The sequence below is a fragment of the Arvicanthis niloticus genome, chromosome Y, assembly GCF_011762505.2.
Source record: "Arvicanthis niloticus isolate mArvNil1 chromosome Y, mArvNil1.pat.X, whole genome shotgun sequence".
NCBI classification, from domain to species: Eukaryota; Metazoa; Chordata; class Mammalia; order Rodentia; family Muridae; genus Arvicanthis; species Arvicanthis niloticus.
In genome coordinates, this window is record NC_133431.1 from 9,634,714 (window position 1) to 9,657,992 (window position 23,279).

A 23,279-nucleotide genomic window follows, 5' to 3' on the forward strand; every position below is an offset into this window, starting at 1 on the left:
GTATCCAATAGCTCAGGAATCTCCAAAGTAACTTCAAAATTACAGCTTCTTGTTCCAGTATCTGGGATCCACAGATGATCTTCTCTCCCCCTCAAAAGAAGCTGGGTCTCTCTCCAGCTCTTCCCTCTATAGGACACTAGGTTCTGCTTGACTCCATTCTACTTCTGCTGCTGTTCTTTCTGCTCATCCTACGGGACTGACATCGTCAACATGCTGGGTTCTTCTGTGACAAACAATCTTCACTGTGTTCCTCTCATGCTCCCTTCATGGTGCCAAGCCTCAGCTGCACTGCATGAAACATCCATGCCTTAAAACCAGTGCCACCTGGGTGAGTCTTACACAGGAAGGAGTCAAGCTGCACCACAAGAGACAATCTTGGCTACCTCTGGAATACAACTTCTTTTTTCTCTCAGAAAACAGTCACCAGCAGATGTCACCTCACTGATGCTGGTTTCTTTTTCATCACCACTAATTTTCTAACTATATGCAACCACCACCAATTGTCTCAGTCATCCCTTCTATTTTTTCCTCTGAAAGAAGAGCCACATGGACAAAGCTGCTGAGTTCCTCTGCTTGCTGGGGCCCAAACATTGCCCCTTCTATTACTTCATCACCAGCTTTATATTTTTCAACAACTTCACTGCCTAAGCTCGTCTGTCCTTGAACTTGCTCTGTAGATTAAACTAGAACTCAGATCCAAAGGGCTCTGTCTTCTGAATGCTAGGTAATATGTGTGTAACACTTTGCCCATAAATAAACTTTTCCTTACTTAAAACGTGTCTGTACCAGGAAGACTTGAATCAGAGATGTGCTTGATGTTTATCTGGGATTTAAGGAATATACTCCATGCCTGTACTTAAGTATTTTATTTTAGATCTTAAAATGATAACCCAGAATACTAATCACAATTAATCAATTGTCAACTTCACACATACTGGTAACTCTTGTGTCCACATGAAAACAACAACTAGGTAATAATAATGCCTAACACGATACAGTTCTCCTTCATACAACTTCACATCCGTAAGTTTAGGTGGATGGAATCTTACACTAATGTCATCATTCCTTTAATACCATTTAATATCACTGATTACAGAATTTAGCTTCATTCAACTTCCTGGTTAGATTTTCTCTTTTGACCTAACATTTTATACTTTTTCTTTCTAAGATTACTATGCTTACTCAAATCATCATGAGACTAAACATAGGTCAAAGGCTTTGCTGGCTTCACTGAGACTTCCTTTGTCAATGCAATGAACATCAACCTCTTTACCTTATCTTCAAGGACACTCTACAGAAAAAGGGCAAAAGGCAGCAACATTCTTCTGCAAAACATCATAAAAACTATACACAAAGTTCAAATCACCCTCAGTACATATGTGTTCTACTAGCATGGCCCAGTAAGTTCCAATTAACGCATATGAAATCCAAAGTCTAAAAATTCACATTGCTCCATAAAACAAAACAAAATACCAGGTCAGGCCTATCATAGCAATGCTTAAGTCTGGGGAACCAAATTCTGCCTTAGATAGAATTTCCATTGCTAAGAAGAGACATTGTAACCAAGGCAACTGTGTTAAAGGCAAATATTTAATTGGACCTGGCTTGCACTTTCAAATGTTTAGTCCATTGCCATCATAGCAGGAATGTCAGCATGCAGGCAGCCATGATGCTGGAAAAGGAGCTGAGAGTTCTGCATCCTCATGTGAAGGCATCCAGGAAGAGACTGTCCTCCAGACAAGTGGTAGGAGGGTCTGTTCTGTACTGGCCTGAGCTCCAAAGACCACCACACTAGGAATTCAATTCCTTCAAAAAGGTAACATCTACTCCAACAATGGACATCACTTAATATTGCCATTACTTAGAGTCAAACAAATTAAGATCACCACAATTTATTTCTAATATAAATTCTTTTATTCTTTTAAAAATACTTAGAACATGCAGAGGCATTAACATGTTGACTACTTTCAGAAGGTTTCTCTCTCATATGTGTTCATTTCTGTATTCAGAAACCACTGTGGCACATAAACCATTTCTCAACTTTAGAACAATCAAAAGGTTTCTGCTCAGTTTGTGTTCTTTTCTGTCTTTGGAGACTACAGAGATATGCACAGGCTTTACCACATTCACTCTATTCATACGGTTTCTCTAAAGCATATGTTTTTTTAAGTGTTGGGACAGTACAGTGACATGCAAAGGCTTTATCACATTGACTACATTCATAAGGTATCACTCTGCACATTTTCTTTTGTGTATTTCGAGATTACTGTGTTATGGAAAGGCTTTACCTCATTCATGACATTCAGTTTCTCTTCAGTATGTGTTCTTTTATGATAACGGAGACCACTGTGCCATGAAAAAGCTTTACCACATTGATTACATTGATAAGGTTTCTCTCCAGTATGTGTTCTTTTATGATATTGGAGAGCACTGAGCCATGAAAAGGCTTTACCACATTGATTACATTGATAAGGTTTCTCTCCAGTGTGTGTTCTTTTATGTCTTTGGAGAGAACTGTGACATGAAAAGGCTTTACCACATTGATTACATTCATGAGGTTTCTCTCCAGTATGTGTTCTTTTATGGTTTTGGAGATTACTATGATACGAAAAGCCTTTACCACATTGATTACATTCATAAGGTTTCTCTCCAGTATGTGTTCTATTATGACATTGGAGACTATGGTGACATGAAAAGGCTTTACCACATTGATTACATTGATAAGGTTTCTCTCCAGTATGTGTTCTTTTATGATATTGGAGAGCACTGAGCCATGAAAAGGCTTTACCACATTGATTACATTCATAAGGTTTCTCTCCAGTATGTGTCCTTTTATGTCTTTGGAGATTACTGTGCCATGAAAAGGCTTTTCCACATTGATTACATTCATAACGCTTCTCTCCAGTATGACTTCTTTCATGTCTGCAACAATAATGGGCACATGTGAAAGCTTTACCACATTCATTAGCCTGATCAATCATTTTATTAATATGAATAAATTTTACAGTTGGTCTAATAATAAAGAACACTCGGATCTTAAGGTTTTATCACTTTGATGTTCACGGTTGTACTTGCTCACTGTGGGTTGCTTTACTTCTTTGAAAATACCTGTGACCATAAGAATATTTACTACATGGCTCATATTTATAGCCTCATTTTTCTATATGAGATTTCTATATGTTGTTTTTAACATATCAAAAGAAATATGGGATAACTCAGAGCATTAAAACACTGATTGCATTCTTAGATTTTTCTGTAGTGTGCATCACACAACAGCAGCACTGTGAACCAGGATGAACAGTGGCATTTCCAAACTTCTAGTACATATAGAGATTTTCTGCAATGTGACTTTGGGGATGTTCCCAGTAAAGTCAGAAAATCAATTAACTGCAAACAGCTATCATATTCAGCAAGTTTACCAAAGGCAGAATACTACATATCTTCTCATTGTTCTGAAACAGATAGAGGTACATTTTTCCTTTTGATATCCCTAGGCTCACATGGTTTCATCCATTCTGACACTTGATATACCCATTAAAAAAGAAGAATAACTGAAAGCTTTTCACATTGAATGCACACACATTGACTTTTTGTTCATTGTAGATATGATTAATGTTTCTCCAGGACAAAATTCTTGATTTTCATAAACCTACCACACTATAAACTGAATAATTTCACTAGAATAATATGTCCAATTTTATCATGGAGTATTTGCTTATTAGAAGGTTATGGATACATGTTTATTACTATTCAATGTGCAACATCTAAATATTATGAGACTACACAAATTGGTAGTTCCACAACATAGTTCTAATGTAGATACAAATCAAATAAAGGAATCTCTTAAGACATTGTTTCCTTCTCTTCTTTCTTACAGAAATGCCTTGCAATCACCAGTCAGATAACATTGAGGTACATAGTTGTGGGAGAAAATTATAATCATAGCTACAATAAAATGACTGATATTTTACACACTTGCTTTCTTTTATAGCTTCCAGATCATATTAAAATTTTCTCACAGGCATATTTGTATCAGCTGAGACATTAAAATTACCTTTCATGACTTCTAGAAGTTTGACATTGTTCTTCAATATGGTGGACTTTCAACTTATAGCCTGAAACCAAGGTACCAGAAAATGTATGATATGGTATTGGAATTAGGCAAAATTTAAGTTACTCTGAATTTTCACAGCAATGAGCCTGATTTATTCAACTCAATGTTACTTGTTCTCTATTGAAACAAGAGATGATCATCAGTAACCCAGAAACATTTTTCCCTTATTTTGAAAAGCAAAAGAAAATTCACAGTCTTACCTATAGCAGTGAGGTTCCAGTAGGTCTCCAGCATCACATCTTTGTAGAGATTCTTTTGGGAAGGATCCAGCAAATTCCATTCTTCTGCAGTGAAGTCCACATGCACATCATCGTAAGTCACTGCATCCTAAAATATCACATACATGTATACAACAGAAAGTCTGATACTGACATCACTTCAAAGCAAAGTTATGCTTCCTGGACAATATAATCTTATAATTCACATGATTCCTTCACTTATTTGCTGACACACAAATTATAATATAATCACCATGTCAGTTTAGAAGAAACTTGAAATATTGACACTTGGACCCTTGACACAGGGTTCACCCGTATCACTCCTGAACCCTTAGAATAGGATAAAGCCTTGCAGCACAAATGGCAACTGAGAGGGACACACAGGGGAAACAGGTCAACTCTACTGAGAAAACATCTGAAAAGCTGGATGAAAAATTACTAACTACAAAAGTGATGGGCAAGCTGTGTGTATTTGCTCATATCTTTAATTGCAGAGGTACAGGCAGGTGTATGTCATTGAGCTGGATGCCAGCACCGTCTATGCAATGAGTTTCAGGACAGCAAAACTTACATGTTAAGAACCTCACTCTGCTACAAAAATAAACCAGGAAACAAAAATGCTAGAATGAACTAACAGTTCTTTACTGAAGTTCCTACAAAGAATTATACATTCACTGCAGTTCTGTATCCATCTTGTATAAACATAAAGTGAACCAGTTTAAACAGCAACATTAATTAACTTGTACTAAAAGGGAATGTATGTTTAAACAGTTAAAAATTAACAGACAAAATTATTAGTAATGTATATATTTTGTTTTATTGTTTTTTTTTTTTTGTTTTGTTTTGTTTTTTCCGAGACAGGGTTTCTCTGTATAGCCCTAGCTGTCCTGGAACTCACTATGTAGACCAGGCTGGCCTTCAAGTCAGAAATCCACCTGCCTCTGCCTCCCAAGTGCTTGGATTAAAGGCATGTGCCACCACCGTGTGGCAGTAATGTCTATGTTGATCAGAAATAAAGAATGTAGTTCAGGAAATGTAGCTCAGGTGTTGAAAGATCTTGCTGGTCTTCCACATAATGGTGGTCAATTTCTAGCATACACATATGGACCCACACCTGTCCATTTCTTGAAGATCAGGAGTTCTGAGGCCATCTTCTGACAACAGTAAAGATGAGGCACACATGTCATTCATATTCATGCATCCAGCCATAATACACTTATTTATTCAAAAATTTCACAACAAACATAAGAGTTAGGCAGAACATCACACACCTGCAATTTAATGAATCTGAAGCATCAGATAATATTGATAACGTGAGCAGAAGCCATGGGGAGAAATAGAATATAATGTATATATTAGGCCAAATTTCAAAATTAAAGATGTGGATGAAGAGCAGCACAAAAGCATGTGCTTATTGAACAAAAGTATGTCAGGGGGCTTCTGTGGTTTCTATATCTACAATCAGGACAGGAAAGGCTTCACAGGGAAATTTGGTCTAGAAAAACAAAAACAGAATGAATAAAGTAAAAAATATAAAACCACAAGGTTTGCAAAGTAGCATAGCATTGAACAGGAAATGTGTGCACAGTATCTTATGTGATTGAGGGACAGAGTCCAAATGGGGATTGGATGGGAACATGAGAAGAAAGCTGAAGGATCAGATTCAACCAGAGCACTGGAGACACCCAGAACAAAATTTATCCTGTCTAAAAGAAATACAGAGGTAAAGTTGGAGCAGAGACTGAAGGAATGGCCAATAAAAACTCATTCCATGGGAGACACACAAGGACAAGCTCGAATCCATGAGATTATTAAGGATATTCTATGATGCTCCCACATAGGATCCTTGCATAATTGTCCATTGAGAGGCTCCACCCAGCAGCTGACTGAAGCAGAAATGGAGATCCACAGTCAAACATTGCATGAACCTTTGTAACTCTGAGGGAAGAGTTGGGGAAATGATTGAAGGCCCTGAAGAGGACAGGAACTCCACAGGAAGAGCAACAGACTCAACTAACCTTGATCCTTGGGGACATTCAGAGACAGAGCCACAAACAATAACACACACAGGCTGGACAAAGGACCCTGGCCCATATGTAGCAGATGTGCAGCTCAGTCTTCATGATGGTCCTCCAACATTTGTACCAGGAGCTGTCCCTAAAGCTGCTGTCTATCTTTGGAATCTGTTCCCTTAACTGGGCTGCCACGTCTGGCCTCAGTGGAGAGGATGCACCTACCCCAATAGAGACTTGATACACCATCATGGATACCCAGGGGCCCACACCCTCTCAAAAGTCAAACAGGAGGTACAGGAGGAACTCTGTGAAGGCAGGTGACATAGAGTAGGGTCTCCACTAAGTTCATAGTCATTTGATTTATAACAGCTTGAAACTGGAAAGAATCCAGATGTCCCTCAACCAAAATATGAATATAGAAAATATGATTCATTTACAAAATGAAACATTATTTAGTTATCAAATACAAGAATATCATGAATTTTGCAGGCAAATGGATACAACTAGAAATTATTATCTCAGTGAGGTAACCAAGATCTAAAATCACATGCATGTATGTACTCACTTACAAGTGAATAATCATAAAATACAGGAAACCCACACTACACTCCATAGACCCAAAGAAACTAAAGAAGAAGGAAGTCTGAAATGAACACAGTTAAATCTCACTCAGAAGGGGGAGTAAAACAATCATAGGAAGCAAATGGAAGAGAGATGGATGAGAGAGCAGACAAAAAATGGGAATTGAGGAGAACCAGGAAAGGTGTGGTGAGAGACAACAGAGGGCCAGAAGGAGAAAATGAATCAACATCTGCAGCTGGGTGTTGGGGCTGGGGTACATTTGGGATGTGCCAGAGACCATAAAAAGGTACCAAGGAGTCTAAGGTTGATCTTAGCTGAGATGCATAGCAGTTAGATATGGACACTGAAGAGGCCAGCTCTTGCAGTCAGGCAGGACACACAATGGAGAGTTAAAGACACCAACCAATCCTATTGTCTTTCTACCCAAAATTTGTCCTGTCCACAAGAATACAGTCTACAACATAGATTCTGTAAAGCAGCAATATTAGGCTGTTGTTGTAGTTCTAACTTGCTACTCTGCTGCTGTGATTGAATCCTCTAAGCAAAAGCATCTCAGGTAATAAGCGGTTGTTCTACGTGGTTCAGTCAGATCACAGTCCATCATTTTGGGAGCTTAGATTAGAAACTGAAGGCAAAAAGCATGGACACACACTATCTCCTGGATTGCTCTTTTGCTTGGTCACTGTCTCATGCTCAGCCTGCTCTCTCATCCAGCCCAGGACCACTTGCTTAGGGATATTGCTACCCTCAGACAAAGAGTCTTCCTAATCAATCATCAACACTATCTCTCACAGACATAGCAACCAGCCATTCTGATGAGGACACACCCTCTAGAGAGGTTCCTTCAGATGACTGTAGCTCTGAAATGCTGAGAACTGAAAACAACTATGACAGACACAATAATAAATGAGGAAGTTGTTACAACATAAAACCAATGATTTAACCATATCAATTACAGGAGCCCCAGCCACCACAAGAGGGAGTTGGAGTTGTGGCTGAGCAAGGACAAAATAGGGAGCTCACCTGGCTCACAGCAGGGAAGGATTCACTGGAGTGGGGAGCTCAGAGGCTGTGCTGACCTGGGGTGAGGTGTCTTTAACCCTGGGTTCCCAGGCCAGTTCTACCAAAGAGGAGGCTAAAACAGCTGGAAGGTAGACAGAAAAGCAGATTGTCCCACACAACTCAAATGACCACCAACAAAGGACAGGATCTCTGGTCTAAGGAAAATATGCTAAATTTGTGAGAATCGATGAAGAACAACCTTCCATCTTATGACAGCTCCAAGTTCAAAACTACAGAGTCACATATGAACTGGGCAGAGGGTAGTTCAGGAGGTGGGAAATGAGGTCTTTGTCTTTCTACCCTGTAAAACAAGGTAGGCAGAGCCTGATTTTGCCCTGAATGCTGTATCGAAGAGCTCTCTGTCATGGACTAGTCAATGGGTCTAGAAGGATTTAACCCAAGGTATGGGGTTAGTAACTAAATTCATTGGGGTAGTGTCTGTCTCATTTCCTCAGTCAGAAAATAACAAAATGCTACACACAAAATAGATAGCCACAAGGGGACATAAAGGCTACTCAGTAGATTGCTCCACTTAGAGGAGAAAATGAAGATAGGAAGGTAGCTGTCAGCCCTGTAGCAGGGTTCTAAGTCTGTTCTAACCTCCCCAGAAATTAAGATAATGGACATACCACCCCCTACACCAGGCTCTGAAACTTTTTCCAAGCCCTTTGTGGCTTCAACTCTCCAAGGCATCCACTATACTTTGCTTCCACAGTTACTTTAGTCATCTCCCTCTGCAAATAATCAACAAAAAATCCAAAAACCAAGGCACACAGACACAAATCTGACAGATAAGACACTGACACAAAGAACAACAATGACACTTCAGCCTTCAGTTAGGATTCCTTAAGGTTTCAGGGTTGCAGTCCATGCACCAAGATGTTGTGCCCAAGTCACTGGGACCCCAGAGACCACCAAGAACCTATTGCAATGCAAATACACAAAGGTCTGTACTTTGAGCTCAGTAACAAGGATTCTCCACAATCAATCTCACATCAGGTCCAAACTGAGAGACCAAGTCTAGGGGTGCTGAGTATTTATTGTAGTTACAGCAAGATTGGGCATTAACATACAGGTCACCAACTTAATTTTTTAGAAATGGCATGTCTGGCATAATTTGCAAGAACCAAACAAGGAGATAAAACCATCTGACAACTATGATGGGTAGGATAACTTTTTTTCCTCTTTAAGGTTTACTAGTTATCTATTTGTAGCTAAACCCTGCTGTTGTACCTTGACTGGCTGTTGATAAGAGGGTTTAGTTATAGGATGTTTGCTCAAGTGGACTTTGTGAAATCTCAAAAACAGAGTTGGTTGGACTTCATAAACTCATCTTTTTGACTAAGCCCCTTATTATCAAAACATACTACTGTTTACCTGGAAGCCATGCCTGACAGTAGAGCAGGTACTTTACCCAAAGACCTACCTCACTGTCTGTTACTGCAAACCCTAATATCAGTTTCCCTGACAACTGGCACAGAAGACCAGTGGCCTCACCTTTGGAAAAGAATATTAGTGGAAATTACCTCTCCCCTTGTGCATGCCTCCTAAAGATACTGCAGACAATCCCCACTTGCCCTTCCTTTCCTGCCTCATCCCTGTATCATAGCACCCACTTGGGCAGATACTTCCTGTTCACCCACATGCCATGTCTGAAAGGACACAAGGTAAACTTTCTTTAGATCTACCACACTATTTGTTATCTCAAATGCAATTTTCACAATTTTACTGTACTAACCAACAGAAGGAGCTTAACATCGCTAATGACAAAGTCTCCTTGTAGATTACTAAGATCATCTCTTCCTGCTCACCTCTTCTCCCAGCTTTCAACATTAGCAAGCATTCCCTCTTGAACATAACAAACAAACATGTCAATAAAAAAAGCACCACTCAGCCAAAGCTCTTTTCAAATCCATACATAAAACAGTAACCCATGAACAAAACTCCCACCCAAACAAGACAAATCCAAAATCATTATCCAAATCAATAATCACTTCAAACCCAGATGACTAGACACCACCATTGGAATATAATAAATAACAACCAGGAAAATATGTCAGCAAGAAATCCAAGCTAACCTATCACAGCAGGGCCTGAGAAATTAAAAAGCAGATATGGTACAAAAGAGGTTGTTTGGGAACAGGAAGATGAGTGAGAACCTGGGGGAGGGATAGCGGCACAGAAGAGGACCTGCAGACAGGCAGACCGACAGGGAGCAGAGAGACCTGAGAGTAGAGAAAGAGAATAGAGAGGGGCATGTGCAGAGAACAGAGACAGGGAACAAACAGAGAGAGTTGTGTAGCTGGTGGTCCCTGTATATAAAGCACACCTGACAACAGCAGCAGGTGATGGAGGCAGGGAAAGACTAAAGCAGTTGCTAAGTCCCTGAGAGCAGAGCATTGAAATTACCTGTGCACTGACAACCACAGAGGTAAGGTTCACAGAGGGAACAGGAAAGGAAGAGAGGGTCTCAGACATTAAAGATGAATAAAACAAAATGGATACATCTGTCAATAATAAAAAAAGGTTGAGTCTAAAAGTTTCCTGGCACTAAACAACTAGGACAACTAGGAATTCCAAATGTTTTGGGCAGATTCAGAATCAGACAAGATAGTGAAGTTACCCAGAGGTCACCTCCTGATCTAACAAGTGAGGAGCATCACCAGGGACCTCACAGGTGGTCACATCTAGCTGATGCTTCCCATGCAGCCCTAGAGAGGATCCAGCACCCCAGCTCCCACTGCTCAGCCGCCTGCCCCTGCCCATTGTGGGCCGTGATCCTGTGCTCACCATGACTCGATTTCAGAGCTTCCCTGAGGTCTCCACACAGCACCCACAGCAGAGCTCAGAGCAGGGCACAGATGACCATTCAAGCCTGCACAGGAACAGGAAACTTGCAGAGTGGCACCCAGAAGAATCGGCCTCCTTTTCTGATTGGCAGGTCTGCCAGGGAGCCTTGATTGGCCAGTGAGTCTTACCGCTCCTCAAGGTTAAAGTGTGCTTCTGGGCCAGGGTCAGATGTTTTCTAGAGCTGAGGAGGGGTTTGCACTCCATTAGCTTTGGTTTCTGTCTTCAAAGAGGAACCTCACCCCACCCAGCCCTGGGAGAGAACCGAGCATTGCAGCTCTGGCTGTTCAGCTGCCTGCACCTCCCCTCTGAGAGCAATGATCCTGCAGTTACCAGGACCTGACTCCATACCTTACCTGAGCTTTCCTCACAGCACTTGCCTTCTTCTTCCTGTCATCAAGGTGAACAGCTTCCATAGCTCAGTACTCAGTGTGCAGTGTAGGTATCAATCTGACCCACAAGTCAATGTATGCACTGGTTATTTCTTTAGAATTCTGTCTAAACTCCACCCCAGTTACCTGGCAACAGCCAGGTATGCTCCTCCTCATGGTTACCTGGCAAAAGCCAGGTAGGACTGACCCCCTGTAAAGGTGGCTGCTTACCCCTTCCTCTCCCTTTTTATCTCTTGCTCTCTCTTTATCTTGCCATCTTAGGTTCATCAATTGCCCACTCTCTTCCATTCCCTTCTCCCCTCTTTCTCCACATGCTCAAGCCAGGCCTCTACTTTTCTACATTCTGCCTCTCTCTGTCTTTGCTTGCCTCTACTACCCTCTTAACTCCCCTCCCCATGTCATAAATATACTATATTCCATACTATAATGTCATCTGGCTGGTTCATCAGGGAGAAAAGATATCTCAGCATGTCTGCAGAGACATCTCTTTACCCGACACCTCCCCCACATACATAGAAAACATTCAGTCTCTCTTTAAAGAGGTAACTGTGGGGAGCAGCATACCTGGTTATCACCAGGTAACTGTGAGGTAGAGTTTTAGACAGAATGCTAACACTAAAGAGGGATTTTAGGAATCAAGAATCTAGTTTTGTTTCTTCATGCAGGGCTCAGGGAAACTGCAGCTTCCTTTCACCAGATGACAGGTATCAATCAACCCTGAAGAAAAGCCAGAATCAAAAGGGAAACACAGGTGAGCACTATTGTTAGCCAGTACATCTTCATTAGTGTAATAGTGGAGAAAACAACAGTTGTTTAGTACAGGTTCTGTAGATAAACATAGCTCAAATCATAGAATAAATCTTTGTATACAGAAATGCTATTTAATAGAATGTCCCAATAAATGCTGTTTGACAAGGGAAATTAGATCAAGGAAATCAAGAACTGGTTGATTTCATGCTGCAAGATATTACAGCTGATATTCAGTGTATGCCAGAATTCTGAAGAAGTAAGTACTTACTAATACCAGTTTTAAAATGTAAATAAACAAACAAATCATCTTTGTTTTGTACAAAAAAGTAGGGCCAATAAAAAAAACAAAAACACTGCCCTGTTAAATGTCCTTTATATATGTAGGTTGTCAAAAGAATCTATATTCCAGATTAAAGGTGGATCTGAACATCTCAAAACATCAATATTAATAAAGGGTTTCTCACTTTAAAAATTGTAATAAAAATATGCCCCACAACAAGCAGGATTTGAGTTAGTGTTAGGGGATTAGACAATCATGGGTAGGATTAGCATAAGGTTTGTAGAATTTGATTTAGGGGGTTAGGAAATTAAGATGTGAGGGTTAGGATAGGGTTGGGTTCAGGGTTAAGGTTAATGTGGTCACCATTATTCTTTATGGTCCCACTGAGTCAATATTATCCCTATTACACAAAGAAGAAATATTGTTGGGAGCCGACTTTTAGCAGAAAGTGGCTAGATCAACTTTGCAGCCATCTGGAACCATGCACCCTGATGAAAGACTTGGTTTTCAAAAGCATATAACAGCTGAAGCACACTCTGATAAGAATATTGTTTATCCCACATAGCCTGTTTTGCTGTTTATTGACCTCAGCTGCATGGTGCACATGGTAAAGTGTTTTCACCTGTGTTCTCCTGCTTGTGTTTATAAATACCCCAGATTTCCTTTCAATAAGTGAGACAGGGTGAGAGAGGGGGGGGACGAGACTTAAGACCTGACCACACACCCTGTCTTGTCTCCAGTATTTGTGTCTCCTGCCCCTCCGGCCTCACTCTCTCTCTTGACCAGAGCAGTAAGCCCCCAAAGTGTTGAGGCAGAGTGCAGCCCTCAACAAAATATCAGGCCTAAAATGTATTCATTTTATATCTTAATGGTTTGTTTTATTCTTATTCTAATAGCCTCTCTCTTACTTAGAGAAAAACTTCTCAAAAGAAACTAAAAGTTTTCCCAGCCATTTGCCTCCAAAACTAGCATACTGACAAAGGAAGCAAAGACTTTGATATTCACAGAACCCCACAGATAATCAAAGGATAAGTTGTCAAGAGCCACACAGCCTGCTGCCAGCAAAGAACATTTATGCTACCCTATGCTGGGTCTCACTGTCAGCTATTGCTGCAGTTAATTTTCTTCTGAGATAAAATCCTCTCAGTATTCTTCTGCTCTAGACATGTCTGGTTTAACTTCTTCCCAACCTAAAAATATGCTTATTAAAGATTTCTCTGTGAAGTTTTCACTTGACATTGAAAATTCAGAAAGAGAAAACCCACACAAGCAATAGACACAAATTTATGGTTTATAAATTTTGACTTTTTATTAATTACATGTAGAATATATACCTGAGACATGATTTGTTATTCATATGATGTACTTAATAGCAAATGAATTACAAGTAAATTAAATTTGTTAACTTGACCCTAGTTCATTTTGTTCCTGATGAAAATAAAAATTGATATGAAAGGACAAAAATATATTTAATCAATATATCCACACAGGTAGAATAAATATAAAATGATAATATTGGTCTGAAACTTTCCTTGGAATAGGAACAACTGGAAGCAGCAGCCAGGTACATTTTTTGAATTGTGAATTCCCTCCCCATTTCACCATTGTTTTGCAGGGAGGATTCAGTCCTGCATGGTGGAAATCTGCTAGGTAGCCATGTTGGTCACAAGTTAGTCTTTGGGCTTACTCTGTTGCTGACCTCCAATTCCTCTGTCATTTTCATGTGAATTTAGTCAAGGACAACTTTATATGAATAACAGAAACAGCTATGATGTACTGTACTGAATATCTATCTCCTCAGAGCTAAGCTCCATAAAGGTTATCACAGCTGATCTGCACAGTCACCATGTAAGAGAAGTCCTAGTATCCTCCTTTGTGTATAAGGAGACCAAGGCTCAGAATGGTTCCTCTACCCCATCTGAATTCTCACAGGAATTAAGTAGCAAAATGAAAAATCAAAGTCAAACCTGAATGTTAAAAGAATGTTTACCGTAGTACATTTTTCTGTTTGTTCATTGGGCTCCTAGATGGCATTTCTGAAAGCAAATCCCAACTGCAATTCATGATCCCCATACACCTGAGGCTTTTCAATAAATCATAAACACTGCAGACTGCTGCAGAGGCAAGAAGAGGTTCAGACTGCTGCAGAGGCAAGAAGAGGTTCAGGCTACTTTTCTCAGCTTCCTATCCTGATGTCAAAGGTGCCCAAGGTCTGGACCCTATTCTAGTTTATAAAGCAAGATGGATGATTCATTTTGACAAAATAGTGTGAGGTGACAATGTACAGCTAAGAACAGTATTGATTTAAACTTATGGAGTGTTTTCTGGAAGTTTCCATGTAGCATTGTTGGATTAGTGCTGATACACACACACACACACACACAGACACACATACACACAAATACACACACACACAATTTTCTGAAGTGGACTATAGTTGCAAGTAACTGAAACCATGGCTAAGTGTACTAAATATTACTCCAAATATGCCTTAAAATGTCTGATTCTGGTTCAATTGGTAACCAAACTAAACTCTGCTCCTCTGCAAGAGCAGCAAGCACTCTTAACAATTGTGCCATCTCTTTAGCCCCAGCTTATTCTGAAAGTAGAACTTAATAGATCCCTTGACCTTTTCCCCTAAATAACAAATAAAACAACTCAAGTGTTAGACACTCCACAGGTTACCTCACCAAGTAATACTAAGATTGTCTAAGTGAAATTGCCCTTTACTGGTTAACTGATTGCTAATACTAATGGCTAATTTAGATGGCTTTTTTTCTGCAGGTACCCTTGCATGCCAGCAGAGGGCATCAGATCCATTTGTCATGAGCCACCATGTCTTTTCTGGAACTTGAACACTGGTTTTCTGAGCCATCTCACCACTATCTGTTTACTGGTTAACTGCCCAAAAAGCAAGGACTTAAAAATTGGATCAACTAGTTAATCAAAAAATAGTTGAACAAGTGACATGGCAAGACCACATTTTTGTGAGGAAAGAATGGGTTGCAGAGTGCTCTTTCTACATGATCCTGAATCATTTAGGTTTGGGCTCCTCTGCAATGTTCCACTATTTTTTATGTTATGTATCCTTGACAACCCCTCACCCCCCTTCTCACTCCTCTGATATATGGTTTTTGCTTTTTAAAAAGCCCCTCAGCTTGCTGGTCTTTTGTCAAACTCTACTCCTGTGAGAGTGAGCTGTTTGACTGTTGGTTGCCAACTCTTCTCCCTAATAAACCTCTGCTGATTGCATCCAGGTATGGTATCATGTGAGTTTGTGGGTGGCCGTTACTTCTCAAGACTGGATTTAGGGTCTCCCAAGTTTGGGGGTCTTCATTCCTAACAGTAATCTCTGTTATTCATGTTTTATTTCTCAAAATATAATCCAAGTTACTAACCACAAAAGAACAAATGGCTGTGATAATGTTGACCATACAACCTACATTCTGTATCAGTTGACATAAAGTAAAAACAAACAAACAAACAAAAAAAAAAAACAAACGTGATTGGGAGAAAAATGTAGCTGTAACTTGGCACAGGACTTTGTGGTTTTGACTTTTGGAAGCTATATAACTTTCTGGTTCAGGGTGGGGCTGAGGCTGGGGTATTGCAGCTGAGCTTCTGAGTGTAATTTTGTGGCCCTTATTTATCAGCAGTGACTTGATTACAATAAATTCTTATCATGTGCCTTGTCCTGCGGTTGAGTTGTGTTGGATCTCAGTGGACCTCATGACGTAAAGGCTTTAGCACAGTATGTAACTACTGTCCAGTATGAATAGTTTCATAATGATGAAGACAAAGAGGTCGGCAAATGCTTCATTATACTAAACATGTCCATTAGGACTCTGTGGGTGTGTCCTGAGTCACAGAATGTATGTTTAATACTCAAGGGTGTGCCCTGAGACACAGGGGGATGTGTGTAAAACTCAGTGGGCATGTCCTGAGTCACAGGGTGCATGTTTTGCACTCAGGAGTTAAGTCCAGTGTCACAGGGGGCAAGCTTAAGACTCAGGGGCATGTCCTGAGTCACAGAGGCCATGTTTAAGATTGAGGGGGCATGTCCTGAATCACAGTGGGTATGCGTAAAACTCAGGGGGTGTGTCCTGAGACACAGGGGGTGTGATTAAAATTCACGGGGCATGGCCTGAATCACAGGATATACTTCACAGGATATATTTCACCATTGTGAGGAAATACTGGGACAAAAGAAGACCAAAAGCCAGCAAGGCAATCTCCAAATTCTGCATCTCCATGTCTGATGTCAAAGTGTTCTTCAGATCTCCTACTCCTTCCTGCTTTGTTCACTGCAGCAAGTTCTTTCTCTTTGGCTGGTTTTATTCCCTAAAACAGTTTTCTGGAGCAGGTACCCCACAGCTCTGGAATCTCAAAGTATTAGGGTTTCAAAGGTAACTTCAATACTACAGCTTCTTGTTCCAGTATCTGGGATCTACACATGATCTGAGTCACAGGAGGGCAAGCTTAAGAATCAGGGGGCATGTCCAGAGTCACAGAGGGTTTGCTTAAGACTCAGGGGGTCGTTCCTGTGACACAGGGAGCCTGTTTAAAACTGTTTCCAGAGTAACAGGGGGGTGTTTTTATGACTCAGGGGATGAGTCTTGAGTCACTGGAGGCATGTCCTGAGTCACAGGGGGCATGTCCTGAGTCACAGGGAACATGTTTAAGACTCTTGGGGCATGTTTAAGACTCAGGAGGTATGTCCTGTGTCACAGGGGGCGTGCTTAGACTCTACCATGTATTCTTTCATGACAATGAAGACTCTAGAATTGTGCAAAGGCTTGACCATATTAAATACACTCACAGGGTTTCTGTCTTAGTGTTTCCATTACTATAAAGAGAAATCATGAACAAGGCAACTCCTATGAAAGCAACAGTTTTATTGGGACTGGCTTATGGTTTCAGAGATTTAGTCCTTTTTCATCACAGCAGGAAGCATGGCAGGCATGAAAGAAAACATGATGCTGGCGAAGAAGCTTAGAGTTCTGCATCTTGATCCAAAGACAGCCAGGAAGAGATTGTCTGCTGGGGAGCTAATAGGAGGGCCCATTCTACACTGGGTGGAACTTCAAAGACCACACCCATAGTGATGCACTTCCTCCAACAAGGCCACATCTCATAACTTCCTCACATGAGCCAAACATATTTATACTACCACATTCCACTGCCTGGCCCCCATATAATTGTGTCAACACATGAGTGTATGGGGACCATATTTAAAAGTAGCATAATACAAAATATGTGAGGTTCAAATTAAAAAGTCCTCATCATCTATTGAAGTCTCATAAATGTTTAAAGTCCAAAGTTCAAAGTCTCTTCTGAGATTCACCCAATCATTCAACTGTAATCCCCTATACTTTCCAAAACAAATAGCACATCTTATCCATCCAAATTAACAGGATATAGGTCACCATTCTTAATCACCATTATGAGGAAATACTGGGCCAAAAGAAGACCAAAAACCAGCAAGGCAATCTCCAAACTCTGCATCTCCATGTCTGATGTCAAAGCGTTCTTCAGATCTCCAACTCCTTCCTGCTTTGCTCACTGCAGCACAATTCTTTCTCTTTGGCTGATTTTCTTTCCTGAAAGGAGTTTGCCTGAGAAGGTATCCCACTGCTCGGGAATCTAAACCTCTTGGGGTCTCGAAAGAAACTTCAAAATTACAGCTTCTTGTTCCAGTATCTGGGATCCACAGATCATCTTCTGCGCTCCATTAAAGAAGCTGGGTCTCTCTCCAGCTCTTCCCTCTATAGTACACTAGGTTCTGCTTGACTCCACTCAACTGCTGCTGCTGTTCTTTCTGCTCATCCCACGGGACTGACATCTTCAATATGCTGGGTTCTTCTGTGACAAACAGTCTTCACAGCATTCCTCTCATGCTCCCTTCATGGTGCCAAGCCTTAGCTGCACTGCATGACACATTGATGCCTTAAAACCAGTGCCACCTGGGTGAGTCTTACCCAGGACTGAGTCAAGCTGCACCACAAGGGACAACCTTTGCTACCTCTGGAATACAGCTTTTTTCTCCTCTCAGAAAACACTTATCATAAGATGTCACCTCAGTGATGCTGGTTTCTTCTTTGTCACCACTAATTTTTTAACTATAGCCAACCAGCATGAATTGTCTCAGTCGTCCCTTCTCTTCTTGCCTCTAAAGTAAGAACCACAAAAAGAAAGCTGCTGAGTTCCTCTGCTTGTTTTTGCCAGAACATGGCCTCTTCTAGTACATCATCACCACCTTTCTATTTTTCAACATTACTGCCTAAGCTCAGCTGTCCTTGAACTTGCTCTGTAGATGAAACTTGAACTCAGATCTGCATGGCTCTGTCTCCTGAATGTTGGGTAATACATGTGTAACACTTTCCCTGTACCTAAGCTTTTCATCACCTAAAGCTTGTTCTTTACCAGGATGACTTGAATCAGAGATCTGCTTGACTCTGATCTCCTGGGATTTAAGGCATGTACCATTATGCCTGGACCTAAGTATTTCCTTTTAGATTTTAAATTGAAAACCCAGTATAGTAATCACAATCTGTCCATTGTCAATTTGACACATAATTGTATCTTCTTATGTCCACATAAAAACTATAACCAGTTAATAATAATGCCTAACATTATACAGTTCTCATCCATACAACTTCACATCCATATGTTTAGGTGGATGGAATCTTGCCATAATATCACCATTTCTTTAATAACGTTGTGGATCTGTGATCACAAGATTTAGCTTCATTCAAATTCCTGGTGAGATTTTCTCTTTGAACCTAAGATTTTATATTTTTCTTTCCTAAGTTTACTAAGCGTGATCAAAACAATCACCATGAGAGTAAACAGAGGCTAAAGGCTATGCTTGGCTTTCCTGAGACTTCCATTGTGAATGAAATTAACAAAATAAACCTCTTTACCTTCAGATGGAAGCAAAAACAACAACCTTCTTCAACAAAACATTATAAAAACTATATACAAAGTTCAAACCACCCTTAGTAATATGTGTTCTACTAGCATGGCCCATGAAGTTCCACTTAATGCATGTACAAATCCAAAGTCTAAAAACCCACATTGCTTCCAACAAAAGCATAGTCAGGTGTACCAATAAAAATACTTAAGTCTGGGGCAAAAGCATGGTCAGGCCTACCAAAAAGAATACCTCAGCCTGGGGTACCAACTTCAGTATCAGATAGAATTTCCATTGCTAAGAAGAGACACTGTGACCAAGGCAACTGTTTTAAAGGCAAATAGTTAATTTGGTCTGTCTTACACTTTCAAGTGTTTAGTTCATGACCAACATAGCAGGAAGAATGTCAGCATGCAGGCAGCCATGATGCTGGAGAAGGAGCTGAGAGTTCTGCATCTTCATGAGAAGGCATCCAGGAAGAGACTGTCATCCAGCCAGGTGGTAGGAGAGTCTGTTTTGTACTGGCCAAAGCTCCAAAGACCAACACCCTAGGAGTTCACTTCCTTCAAAACAGTAATATCTACTCCCACAAGGCCAAACATACTAAGATTGTCACTTTTTAGGGACAAGCATATTCAAATCACCACAGTTTATTCCTACTATAAATTCTTTCATGCATTTAAATACGATTAGGACATGCAGATGCTTTACCACACTGATTACTTTCAGAAGGTTTCTCTCTAGTATGTGTTGATGTTTCTATGCAGAGAATACTGTGGCTGTAAAGGATTTTCCAACTTGAGGACATTCACAAGATTTCTGTCCAATTTGTGGTCTTTTATGTCTTAGGAAACTACAGTGATAGACACGGGCTTCTCTATGTTTGTTACATTTGTAAGGCTTTCCTAAAGGGTGTGTTACTTGAAGTATTTGGAGAGTACATTCTCATGCAAAGACTTTCCCTCATTCATGACATTCATGCAGTTTCTCTACAGTATGTGTTCTTTTATGTATTGGGCGATGTCTGTGAATTGCAAGGACTTAGCACCTTGATGACACTGAGTCACTCTCTTGAATGTGTTCTATTATGTAGTCTCAGATAAAAGTGAATTCTCAGTTTTTCCACAGTGATTACATTAATGAGGCTTCTCTCCAGTGTGATTAATTTGTGTATGTGTAAAGATCTATGACATGCAAAGGCTTTACCACATTGTTAATATTCAAGCAGATTTCTCTCTGGTACGTGATCTCTCCTGTCACTGCAGATGACTGTGACTTGCAAATGCTTTACAACACTGATTGCATTCATAAGGTTTCTCTCCTGTACCTGTTCTTTTATAATAATGGAGATGATAAAGTTGTGAAAAGTCTTTACCATGTTGATCACATTCATGAACTTTCTTCCAATATGGGATCTTTTATGTTTTCAAGATTAGTGACATATGCAAAGGCTTTAGCACAATGATTACATTCATAGTTCTGTCCAATATGGTTTTTTTTATGGTTTTGGGAAAAATCCTTATGAAAAGGCTTTTACCAAAGTGATTACATTCACAGGTTTCTTTCAAATATTTGTTCTTTTATGGTTTTGGAGACAAAAACTTTGTGAAAAGGCTTTTACTACATGAATTACATTCATACAGTTTCTCTCCAGTATGTGATCATTTATGTCTTTGGAACTTTTTTACTTATAAATGGGTTTTTCCCCATTGATTACATAACTAAGGTTTCTCTCTGGTATGGGTTCTTTTATGATGTTGGAGATGACTTGGTTGTATAAAGCCTTTACCACATTGATTACATTCATAAGGTTTCTCTCCAGTATGTGTTCTTTTATGTATTTGGAGATGACTGTGACATGAAAAGGCTTTACCACATTGATTACAATCATAAGGTTTCTCTCCAGTATGTGTTCTTTTATGAATTTGGAGAGTATTGTGATGTGAAAAGGCTTTACCACATTGATTACATTCATAAGGTTTCTCTCCAGTATGTGTTCGTTTATGTCTTTGGAGATTACTGTGACTTGAAAAGGCTTTACTACTTTTGTTACATTCATAAGATTTCTCTGCAATATAACTTTTTTCATGCCTGCAACAATAATAAGCACATGTGAAAGCTTTACCACATTCATTAGCCTGATCAGTCCTTTTACAAATATGAATATATTTTATGGTTGGTCTAATTACAAAGAACACTCAGATCTTAAGATTTTATCACTTTGATGTTCATGGTTGTACTTGCTCACTGTGGGTTGCTTTACCTCTTTGAATATACCTGTGATGGTAAGAGCACTTATTACATGGCTCACATTTATAGCATCTTTTTTTCTATATGAGATTTCTATATGACGTATTTCACATGTCAAAAGAAATATGGGACAACTCAGAGTACTAAACCACTGATTGCATTCTTAGATATTTCTGTAGTGTGCATCACACCACAGCAGCACTGTGAACCAGGATTGTGGGAATCCTGGTTCAGCTCAGGCTGATGCCCACAGAAGAACCAGCCTAGGACACAGTGTGAGTTCCACATATGCTGTCATCCATAAGTCTCCTTTAGGTTTGAGCCCCAGATTAGAGTTTGAACAACTTAAATGGGGACAGGACCTTGCAAGTTTAGTCACTGAGGGAGATGGAGATTTGCAGAGCAAAACTGTCTCCTGGTCCATAATGTGTGATCTACAAGATAGATTTCAGAGATGCATCAATGCCACAGCTCTCACATATACAAAAGACAGAGAACAGAAATACAGAAAATATCAAGAAAACATCACCTAACAGCACTGTGGTTACTGTTCTTACATGAACGTCTCTGCTGAGCTCATCTAACCTCAGAATAAGGCTGCTTTTCTTACTGAGTACAGTGGTCCAGAGGAAAGCCACAGGTGCTTTTCTGTAGGACCAGAAAGAAGTGCATAGTACCTCCTCCTGAATGCTGTGTGTCTCAAGGTTGTGACATCCATGTAGAAGATTCCATAGTTTATACTTTATTTTACTTTATGTATGTGAGTGTTTTGTTGGTTACTTGTCTGTGGTCAGTACCTGCAGTGGTCAGAAGAGGGCATTATATCCCTTGGGATTGCAATTACAGCAGGTGAATTATTACCATGTGGTTTCTGGGAATGCAACCTGTGTCATCTGTAACAACAACTAATGCTCATAACTAAGTCATTTCTGTACTTATTATATTTTTTCATTTAAAACTAATTTTATGCATTTGAATTAGAATATAATAGATCACTTCCTGTATCCTTACTTTTTTACATTTCTCTAATATGTATTCTTAATAATGACAAATGAGGTGGGAGGCTTGGTAAAAACATCTTAGCTCAGTAAGCTGCCATCATTTTCTTAACTAGATGCAAAATATCTATCACGGTGTTTTGAAAAATAATCAAAACAAACAAAAAGGGCACATTCAAAAATGGGGTATGAAACTAAGTGGAGGGTTTTCAGAAAAAATATAAATAGCTAAGGGTTCTGTCTGGCTCTTCAATTCTAAATACACACACACACACACACACACACACACACACACACTTATATACACCTTGACTGTACAACTAAACTGCTAGCTCCTTAGAAATTTGTTCTTTTTTTTTTTTTTTTTTTTTGGTTTTTCGAAACAGGGTTTCTCTGCATAGCTTTGGCTGTTCTGGAACTCACTCTCTAGACCAGGCTGGCTTCAAACTCAGAAATTAATTCTGCCTCTCCCTCCTAAGTGCTGGCATTAAAGGCGTGAGCCACCACTGCCCAGCTAGGAATCTTTTTCTATATAGATTGTCTACCTTTCTCTTGAGCTCATCGAAACCCTTATTGGCTCCTCTGCTATCTTTCCTCAAACCCTGTTTCATCTGTGTCCTGCAATTTCTTGTCCCTCTGCTTCCACAATGCTCCTCTATGCTAGAGATAGAGTCTGAAGAGATTGTCCACCAAGAGGGCGCTCAAATGTCTAATTGCTATAAAAGAAGGCACTAGGTCTCTCAGTAAAGCCTTGGCAGGCTGAAACAGGTCATTATCAGGGTGGAACGGCTCCAAGCAATTTTCATTACAATAGGCAACAACTTTCCATTCTTTTGCATTCTCATCTATGGAGCTTTT

General features: G+C 39.9%; 1 protein-coding gene across 1 annotated transcript in view; it reads right to left on the minus strand.

The window, feature by feature from the left end:
• Positions 1-23,279, minus strand: part of LOC143437292 (uncharacterized) — an 85,898-nt gene that overhangs the window by 50,332 nt on the left and 12,287 nt on the right. The window contains exons 4-5 of the mRNA XM_076922102.1: positions 20,927-21,264; positions 2,369-2,920 (exon numbers count right to left, since the gene is read on the minus strand). Of these exons, the coding sequence (XP_076778217.1) occupies positions 2,369-2,920; positions 20,927-21,264 (890 nt within the window). The remainder of the gene's footprint in view (positions 1-2,368; positions 2,921-20,926; positions 21,265-23,279) is intronic.